General features: G+C 64.6%; 1 protein-coding gene across 1 annotated transcript; it reads left to right on the top strand.

Annotated features, from left to right (window-relative positions):
- Nucleotides 1-14: 14 nt before the first annotated feature.
- Nucleotides 15-9131, top strand: NAT8L (N-acetyltransferase 8 like). Its single transcript, XM_034672216.1, has 3 exons — nt 15-223; nt 1624-1788; nt 4116-9131. Exons 1-3 carry the CDS (start codon nt 145-147, stop codon nt 4481-4483), a joined length of 612 nt encoding a protein of 203 aa, XP_034528107.1. The 5' UTR covers nt 15-144; the 3' UTR covers nt 4484-9131.
- Nucleotides 9132-9514: the final 383 nt, after the last annotated feature.

The following is a 9514-nucleotide window of genomic DNA, read 5'->3' as shown; positions in this document are numbered from 1 at the left end:
GCGCCCCCGCCCGCGCCCGCGCCCGGCCCCCAGCCCCACGGCGGCTCTGGGGGCGCGGAACCGCCGGGGGGGCGCGGCGTGTACATCCGCGAGTTCCGCGCGGCCGAGCAGGAGGCGGCGCGCCGTATCTTCTACGACGGCATCATGGAGCGCATCCCCAACACGGCCTTCCGCGGCCTGCGGCAGCACCCGCGCACGCAGCTGCTCTACGCCCTGCTGGCCGGTCAGTGCGCGGGGGACCCCGCCGCGCTCCGCCTGCCGCAGTCCGCGCCCGCCCGGCCCCTCCGGGGACAGACGCACAGGACGCCCTCAGCCCCGGTCGCCCCTACCTCGGGTCCCGGGCCCCGGCCGCGCTCCTGTCCCTGCCCAGGACTCAGCCTGGGAGGGAAGCGGACCCCTCCTGCCCCCTCGGGCCCCCTCGTTCGCGCACGGACGCGCACCCGCACGCCACCGGCTTTCTGCGGCGGCCTGGGGCGAGGTGGCCACCGGCGGTGGCGTCCGGGCTCCTGGCCAAGGCGCGCCGGGCGGGGGCGTGGGAACGAGCGCCGGCGGAGGGTAGGGGGCTGCGGGCGGGGGAGAGGGCCGGGGTCTCCACCTGCGTCCCCTTTCGGTGCGGCGCCGCCTCTCCGGTCCCTTCCCCGGTCATCTCGGGTGGGGGCGGGGTGACGGCAGGTAGCGCCCGCTGCTGAGGCTCGGCGCCTGGCTCGTGTAACTATATATAATCCTCGGGGCGGGGGAGGCTGCCTCGGCGGCTCCAAGTGCTAATTTATGAGGGGAAGACAGCCAGCTCCCCGGGGTGCCGGGGGAGGGCAAGCACCGAGGAGGCAGAGTGAGGGGGCCAAAGGGGGCAGCCCCCGCAGGGGCTTTGAGGCCTTTCCCCTGAAGCCCGAGAGGGTGCTTGTCCCCATTTCACAGAAGAGGAGATTGAGGCTGGGGGTTGTTTCTCTCCCAAGGTCATGCAGCAAAAGTGACTTTCACTGCAGGCTTGTATGCCTCCTGGCAGTCCGGATGAAACTGGAAGCAATCTCGGGCTTCCCTCCCTCACCGTCTCCTCATAACACCCCCTCCTTATAACCCCCGGGGGCTGGCCCTGGTAAGAAGGTGGTCCTGGGGCCTTATGCTGGAAGGTGCCCCCTCCCACTCCCCACTTTTGCAAGGGTAGGACAGCCTGCAGGGGTCTGGTCCAGCGCTCTGTAGCTTCTCACCTCGCTAGAGTGGCAAGGGTGTATGCGAAGCCCCTTCCACAGCTGGGGGGGGTACATGGGTGGTGGGTACGCACCCCCCCCCCCCGCAAGGACCCCTGCCTGGGGCGGTTGCCGCCAGCCATTGAGGGCAGCCTGCCCAGACGCCACTGCTGTGCTCAGGTTTAGAGATCCTGTGATGTCAGACTCCGGAGCAGCATGCCCTTATGGTAGGAAGTTTGGTAATAGGGAGAGGTGGAAGGAGCCGGTAGGCTGACCCACCGCTCCTCCAGGGAAAACAGTCGTGGCATACTTGGTGTGGCCTCTCGCCTGCGCATGTGCCTGACTGGCTCATTTAGCTGGGGAGGGGGGCTCTCCCAGCCTGCTGTGTCCCAGGGGCTCTGCCCCGCCCGCGGCTCACGAGGCCCACCTCTCCCCGCAGTGCTGTGTCTTGCGCTGACCCGCTCGCTGCTGCTGACGTGCCTGGTGCCGGCCGGGCTGCTGGGCCTGCGTTATTACTACAGCCGGAAGGTGGTCCTCGCCTACCTGGACTGCGCTCTGCACACGGACATGGCGGACATCGAGCAGTACTACATGAAGCCCCCTGGTGAGTTCGCCGCTCCAGCCTCTGCCTCTGTCCCCTCCCTTGGCTCCCCGGGCCCTCTCGCAGCCCCTCCTGCTGGCAGACAGGCCCTAGGTGGGGGGGGGGGACAGCCGGGTCTAGGTGGGCCCGGGCTGCTGCACCCCCATGACCGAGCCTTCGGAGTCAGGGAGGGCTCTGGCCGAGGTTTGGGGGTGGAGCAGGCCGGCAGGGGCTGGAGGGGAGAGAACTGGGTCCTTGTGAAGCAAGGTCCGCACAGACGGACCTGGAGCTGTCCTGCACCCTGTGAGGGCAGGGTGCTGAATGTCCTGAGCCGACCCTGGGCCCCGGTGTCCCGGATCTGCTCTCTGTGCTGCGCCCACGATGCCCTTTCCCTGGCGCTTGCTGAGGGGCTGGGGGTCTGCTGTGCTTTGCAGGGTCTCGGCCTGGCCTGGAGTGCTGGGGACCTGGTGTGGCAGGGGCAGAGGGCCTCCTGGTGGGGAGAAGGTTCTGGGTGGGGGTCACCGAGGGCTGGGAGCCTTGAGTCTTGGCCACTTAGTGAGGCAGAGGGTCTCACCCCAGCCCCCTGGCCTTCTGTACAGGGAGGGACTGGGTCTGGTCTGGAGGGGCCTGCAGCTCCCTGGGGGCTGTTCTGGTCCTCCAGGCTGACCCGGAGGCAGGCTAAGTCTTAGGAGGCAGGACCACTTGGTTTCCTTCATGTCCGGCACCAGAGAAGGGAGCCTTTGTCTCCACTCTCTGGGGCGTGAGTGTCTCCCCGGTGCTTGAGGGTTCCCAGGCTGAGGAGATGGAACAGCATGGGCCCCAACAGTTGATGAGGGCATAGAGGAGCCTGGTGAGTGCCAGAGAAGGGCAGCAGGGGACAAGAGAGGCAAGGCATCCCAGCAGAAGGGTGTCCCACCTTGGCATTGCCGGCTCCCATGCCCACCGGCTCCCACCGAGCCAGCCCATCCTGTGGTGCTCTGCCTCCACCCCCATCCCCAGTCCTGCAGCTTCCTGGCCAGCCTTTGGCACCTTGGGTTCTCCTTGACCCTTTCCTAAGCTTGAACTCAGCTTCTTATCGGCCTCCCTGGAGTTGCCCAGGACGGGAGGGAGCATAAGAGTGAGACCCACCTAGTGGCTTCCAGGTCCAGGCTGCAGGAGCAGGAAGGGGCTCAGGTTGGAAGCTGAGGGTGGCACGAGGACTCTGTTCTTTCTGGGCTGCAGTCTCCCTGAGTGTGCTTACCCTCCTGAGACATCTGGTAGTTTGCAGGAAGGTGCCACTGGGGCAGGGCAGCTGGACCACAGCGGATGGGGCCATGCTGTTCAGGGGATGGGGATACTTGGTCTGGCCTGGGTGTGTGTGGGCAAAACCCTGGATGGTGGGCAGGCCAGCTAGTGGAGGGGCCCATCAGGGCAGCGGGCCCTTAGCCATTGCCGAGCTCAGGCTGCATGCCAGGTCTCAGGGTATGGCAGTGAAGGAGACAGGAGCCCCTCTGGCTGAGCTGATGGGGGGCCTGCCAGCAGACAAGACAGTGGGGGACCCTTGGGGGTTGGGTGGAGGGGTGAGGTCTCTGGGCAAGGTCAGGTGCAGAACCTTTACGGGGGAGAATTTGGCCACTCAAGGAGAGAAGGTGGGGGTCGTTGGTGGCAGACACGGCCGTGGGAGCTGGAGTGGCCATGGGCAGGGCGAGTGCAGGTGGGGCTCCTCAGAGAAGGCACCCCTGTTGGCCAGCCCCTGCCTCCTGGGGCCTCTGGGCTGGTGACAGCAGAGGTGACCAGGCTCTCCCTGTGGCTCGTCCCCTGCAAGCCTCCCCTCCCATGTTCATTTTCTCTCTTCTTGCTTCTCTCCTCATCCCCTTTCAGCCCTCCTCCTCCTCTTCCTGCCCTCCTGAGGCCCCCAGGGGCTTGGCTCCCAGAGGGGTCCTGCTGCCCTGGCCTGTCCTCCCAGACCCCCTGAAGTCCCCATTGTCGGGGTCCTTCTGGAGGTCCCCTCATGGCCCCGTCTCTCTCCAGCTCCCTGGTGTGGCTACATGGGGATAAGTGTGGTGGGCCCCAAGTGGTTGGGAGCCAGGGCAGGTCGGCTGCACCTGTGGCCTGTCCATGGCCATCTACGGCCATCTAGGTGTTAGTTCTGGGGGTAGCTGGGCAGAGGAGGGGTCTGTTTGGCTGAGGCCTGCCCAGCTCTTGGTCCCTGGGGGAGGGACTCTGGCCCCAGAGCTCTTGTCTGCCCAGCCTCAGGCCGAGGGCAGGGGCTGCTGTGGGCAGCAGGCAGGTTGGGCCCGGCTCTTTGTGCTCCGAGGGCTCTGGAGGGGCGGCCGTGTCCTGCCGCAGCTCTGACTGCCCTCTCCCCGCAGGCTCCTGCTTCTGGGTGGCCGTGCTGGATGGCAACGTGGTGGGTATTGTGGCGGCGCGGGCCCACGAGGCAGACAACACGGTGGAGCTGCTGCGCATGTCCGTGGACTCGCGTTTCCGTGGCAAGGGCATCGCCAAGGCGCTGGGCCGCAAGGTGCTGGAGTTCGCTCTGGTCCACAACTACTCCGCAGTGGTGTTGGGCACGACGGCCGTCAAGGTGGCCGCACACAAGCTCTACGAGTCGCTGGGCTTCAGACACATGGGCTCGAGTGACCACTATGTGCTGCCCGGCATGACCCTGTCGCTGGCCGAGCGCCTCTTCTTCCAGGTCCGCTACCACCGCTACCGCCTGCAGCTGCGCGAGGAGTGACCGCTGCCTGCCCGCCCGCCCACCTGCCGCCCTGGCCGCCCCGTCCGCCTGTGCCCGCCTGCCCACCACCCGGGCCCGCTTTCAGACGCTCACCTTGGCGTTTGTGTTGGGTTTTTCCTTTTCAACATCACGCGGTTCTCTGGCTGGTTCTCCGGGGGGTGTGGGGCTGTTGCGCGTCTGTGACACTTCGGGCCTCGGTTGTTTGCCGCCGCGGCCCCTCGCCCTCCCCAGCCTGCTGGGGCTGCGTCCTGAAGAGTGACAGCATGGACCACCACGTGCCCACGTGGCTGCTCGGCCTGCGCGCAGGGCCTCTCCCGGCCCACCACCACGGGGCAGGCCTAGCCCGGCCCACCAAGCACAGAACCTCTGCGGTGCGGCCCCTGCCCGGCAGACCCCTGGCCGCCGGCCAGGCTGTGGCTCGGCCGTCAGTCCCTGGGAGGCGTGGCCTGCTGGGCTGGCCGGCCAGTGCCCCGTGGGGCACCGAGCTGGCCACGGGCCCCGCTTTGCTCTGTGCATGCTGAGGACATGGCCTGGCTGCCGCATGACCACAGCCTCCCGCCCCGCTGCCCTGTTCAGCCTGGGCCTGGACTGGTGAGCGCCCCCTGCCCCGCCTTCCAGCTAGCCACAGCCGCCCACCTGCTCTCTGGAGGGCTCGCCTGCCTCTCACCGCCCCTTGCTCCCCCAGCCCAGCTTTGCTTTGACACCAAGTCACATTTCTTTCCTTTTGGTCCCTGCCCCTCCCCTGCCCTGGCTTTGCTGCCTGGCATTGTCACCCAGGTGTGGTTCCCATAGCAACCTGTTGCACAGCCTGGTCAGGGTCCTTCAGGAGAGCAGGGTGGGGAGGCAGTCATGCGGTCGCCTGTCCCCAGGGCCAGCTAGATTACGGTGGCCTTTCCCAGACCTCCCCAAGGACCGCTCTGCCTAACGGCTGATGGGCTCTGCCCTGTGAATCTTACTAAGCCAGGCCGCTGCCAACACCACTGAGCCCACAGCTTCTCCCAGCCTGAAACCGACCTATTTTTTAATAAGTTATTTAGACAGAATAGCACTCTGCATGACTTTAATTCTTGGGACAAAATGGTAGTTTATACCTTAATACACACACACACACACACACCCCGGTGTGGTCTAGAATATGCACTATTTTCTGGCCCAGTTTGGTGGGGGTGGGTGGCCAGGTGGGTGGAGGGTTTCAGATTTTGAAATCTGGAGGGAGACCCTGATTTAGCATTCTTCCCCTCAAAAGAGCATTCCTGGTTTGTGAGGAGGCTCTGGGCTGCCCCTGTCCAGCCTTGACATGTGGGACTGAGGTCAGGATGGCAGCAAATTCCCTGCTGCCTTTGGGAGGAGTGAGTGCTGTCCACCTTGGCCGGGGGCAGGGTGGCAGCCCGGCCGTGCTCCCAGCCTCTCCGTCTTGAGGTGGGAGGTGGAGGTCAGGTGTGGGGTGGCCTGGACGGGGGAGGGGTGGAGGAGGAGGAAAGGGATCATTGGCAGTGCCCATGTGTCCAGCTTGTAAGCCTGGACCCGGCTGCGGTGGCAGGAGGGCCATAAATGCCCACCAAGGCCCCTTTATTTCGGGAGCTGGGAGAGTGGGGGTGGCAGGCACAGTGGGCCATGGAGCTGGGTCCCACGTAGGGGACACAGAGGGGACCTTAGAAAGGCTCTTCGGAAACTAGCAAAGCAAGTTTCCGTGCGAAGCGAGCCCCGTTTCCCGAGGGGCCTTTCGTGCTGTCAGCAATCAAGATATTTGCAGAACATTGTATAGACCCCACTCTCCCCTGTACATTTCTCCCTGGTGGCGTCCGGTCCCTGCTCGGGGATGGGAGTTTTGTAGACTGTACAGAAATCGGCACCCTATTTTCTTGCAGCTCTCAGATTTTGTTAATCTGGATTATACAGAGAGACGTAAAGTGTTTTAGCAAAACGGAAAACAAACAGTTGTGCCTTTTTCCTCCTTTTGTTTGGTTTGGTTTCGGCTTGGGGCAGCCTTAGTTGGTGTGGGGCGTGTTGGGGGCTGCGGCTGGTCTGAGGCCTGGCGGGGCAGGAAGGGCAAGTGGGCGCCACGAGGGCCCAGTATGGTGGGCTGTGTCTTGTCAGTGGCAGCTCGGGAGCGCTGCCAGCTTCCCTTGATCCTGTGCCTTTGCAGTCCCAGGCCCCTGGTGTGCGGACGTGTGGGTGGGGGCCGCGGGAGCCCACTGGGGCTCTGGAGCTGCCAGCATCTGGGTGACGTTGACCAAAGTGTGTCACCGGGGTTGCTCCTGGGCGGATGTGTGGCCCTCTTCTGTTCTGCTGGCGTCTGTCTGTCCGTGTAGGATCTGTGGGCAGGGTGGGTTGAAGTGTCTTCCCCAGTTGGATGGCCCAGGGTGACCGTGTGGCTGCTGCCCCAGCATGGTGGTGGCCATAGGCACCCTCTGGGTGTGCCCTGTACTTGGGACAGGGCCTTTGCCTGACCCGTGTGTGGCTTGGCAGGCCTCTAAGATCACTGGGGGAGCAGCTCTCCCATCCTTCCCCTGGGCCGGACGCTGGGCACACTTGTGGGGGACGCCTGTCCCCGGCTGGCCACTTCCCTCCAGCCTGGGAGCTAACTCCTCCACAAACGTGCACCAAGATGTGAATTTTATACATTTATAGAAATTCTGATGTTACCTACCTCTGTGAAGCATCCGCCGGGCTTCTGCTCAGTGGTGTGTCTGGGCAGCTCTCTGCATTGTCAGGCCCTGGGCCCTCTCCCTCTCCCTCTCCGTGCTGGCCTCCTGGGCCTCCCCCAGGGGCTCCTGCTGAGGCCCAGGGAAAGCCGGTCCCCAGGTGTGGCACCCATGCTCAGGAGACAGGGCTCCCAGGACTTTTGGAAGCCTCTGTTTTTGGACGGGAAAGCAGGAGGTGGAGTGTTCCAGAATGTCTCTGTTAGATGAGCCTGGAACACAAACCTAGTGGGCAGCTTGGGGCAGTGGATGCAGGATAACTGAGAGCTCTAGCCCCTCCAGATGGCCCAGCACCACCAGTGTCCCTGGGGCAGCTCGCACTGCCCAGGTGTGGGGTGTGCAGAGAGCTGGCCCCTGAGGGTGTGGCCACGCTGAGTTGTTTGCAGCTGCTGAGGCCAGCCATGCGGAGGCTTGATCCCCGTACTCAGTACTCACTACTCACGTCCAGCCCGGCCTCCCACTGCGCCCTTGGGTGGACGGAGCAGAGAGATGGGCCAGCCTGCCTCAGGGAAGGGGGCGGCGGCCCTGGGAGTAGTCTTGAGCTGGGAGGCCCCACAGCTGGGCTGAGGCCACGAGGTCCTCGGGCAGCCCCCATCCTGCCCTGGGCAGCCTTCCTCAGAGAAGGCCTTTCCAGGGACAGGCCGGGGGCTGCTCACAAGTCTTCCTCGGGAGTTGAGCAAGTGCTCGGGAGGCTCTCTGGGCCACAGGGAGTCATGCCCGCAGTGTGAGTGCCTGCCCCCGCCCGCCCCTGCCCGGCCTATGTGGCCTTGAGCCTAGGCCCTTGCTGGGCTGGGGCCAGGTCAGGAGCTGAGCTGCACCCATGGAGCCACCCTCCTGTCCTTGTCCAGGGGACGGCTGGACAGTGGCCCCTGAGCCTCGGAAGCCCAGCATCCCTCCCCAGGCAGGTGGACAGCACCGATCTGTGTCTGTGTGAAGCTGCCTCGGTGACTGTTTCGGCCTCGGCCGCTGTTCCTGTGCCGGTGGGCCTTTAGCTGAGGCTCTCGGGGCTTGTGTTGCAGGCTGGGTAGGGGGCAGATCCTGGAATGTTTGCTTCTTGGTGCTGTGAGCAGGGCAGCCCAGGGCCTGGGGCGTTGGAGGAGGAGCCCCGACCTGCCGTTGTTGGATGTATTTTTTTTTAACAGCAATAATTAGCCATTTTGAAGAAGGGGTGTGTCTCTGTGTGGGCATGCACACACGTGCGTGCGTGCTGGTGCGCACGCACACGTGTGCACATGCATACGTGTACACACACACATGCACACGTGCATGCCTGTGCCTGTGTGTACATGCACGTGTGTGCACACATGTGTAAGTGTGTGGCGACAGGGAGGGAACCTCCTGTTTCAGCCGCAGGGGCTGGCGCTAAGCCCCCCGCCGAGACGCAGGGGCCCCGGCTCCGTGCTGTGCTTCCTTCTCCCAGGCCTGCCCCAGGGCCCAGCAAACCTTGAATGTAGTGTTCCTTCCCCCCGGTGGAGGGCACTGGATGGGCTTGTGTGAAGCGGGGGGTGGGTGGGGGGCCCGGATGAGCCTTTGCCTGGGTCTCGGGGGTTGCAGGGAGGATGGCATGGGTGGACACTTAGCCAGACCAGCCAAGATCAGATTTAATGACGTGGAGTCACCTTGGTCAGGCTGTTTGACCACAGCTGCTGTGGACGCCGTGTCTTTGGGTGAACAGAGCCCAGATCATGTCTTGGTGTCTGGGTTCCCTTCCTGTGGTTACTGTTGATGACCCTGCAATTGTGGCACCTGTCCTGAGGCCCCAGGATGTGCCCCAACAGCCCCCGAGAGGGCCCAGAGGGACAGCGGAGACAGGCTGCAGGGCCAGGGGTGGGTGGGGGTCGCAGGCTTCCTGTGGGTGTGTGAGCAGCAATGGGGGAGTGCTGTGGGCCCTCTGCCTGCACGGCCCCCAATGCTGCTGTTTTTCAATAAAACCAGAGTTGACGGAACTGGACTCCTGTGCGTTCTTGAGGCGCCCCTGCCTGGGACTTGGGGGTGGGGGCAGGTGCTGGTGTAACCTCTGGAGCTGAGGCCACTGTCCCTGTGCTGGGCACCCTGGCTGGGGTTCCACTGCAGGCCTGGGCATCCACCTGCCCACTTGGCACCCCCAAGGAGCAGCTCAGCTCTGAAGGGCCCGGGTGATGGCATCAGGCCCACCTCCCTCCTGGTGTCTGTGAGGGAGGATGACATGGGGGTGGCTGGGGACAGTGAGGTGCCGTCCAGCCCCAGACAGGCCCCCGGAGGCGTGGCCACCCGCATGTGCACAGGCACATGGACGCGCAACACAGGCCCGCAGCTGTCATGGAGGGGGCCAGCTCTCCAGATTCTGGAA

The sequence above is a fragment of the Ailuropoda melanoleuca genome, chromosome 11 (genome assembly GCF_002007445.2).
Source record: "Ailuropoda melanoleuca isolate Jingjing chromosome 11, ASM200744v2, whole genome shotgun sequence".
Lineage (NCBI taxonomy): Eukaryota > Metazoa > Chordata > Mammalia > Carnivora > Ursidae > Ailuropoda > Ailuropoda melanoleuca.
This window is presented reverse-complemented; position numbering and strand designations above follow the sequence as displayed.

Excerpts from the sequence above, each read along its gene's own strand:
- NAT8L (XM_034672216.1), top strand. The coding sequence starts at position 145 with ATGGAGCGCATCCCCAACACGGCCTTCCGCGGCCTGCGGCAGCACCCG. Across the intron at positions 224-1,623 it reads GCTCTACGCCCTGCTGGCCG|TGCTGTGTCTTGCGCTGACC; the intron begins GTCAGTGCGCGG and ends CTCTCCCCGCAG. Across the intron at positions 1,789-4,115 it reads GTACTACATGAAGCCCCCTG|GCTCCTGCTTCTGGGTGGCC; the intron begins GTGAGTTCGCCG and ends CTCTCCCCGCAG.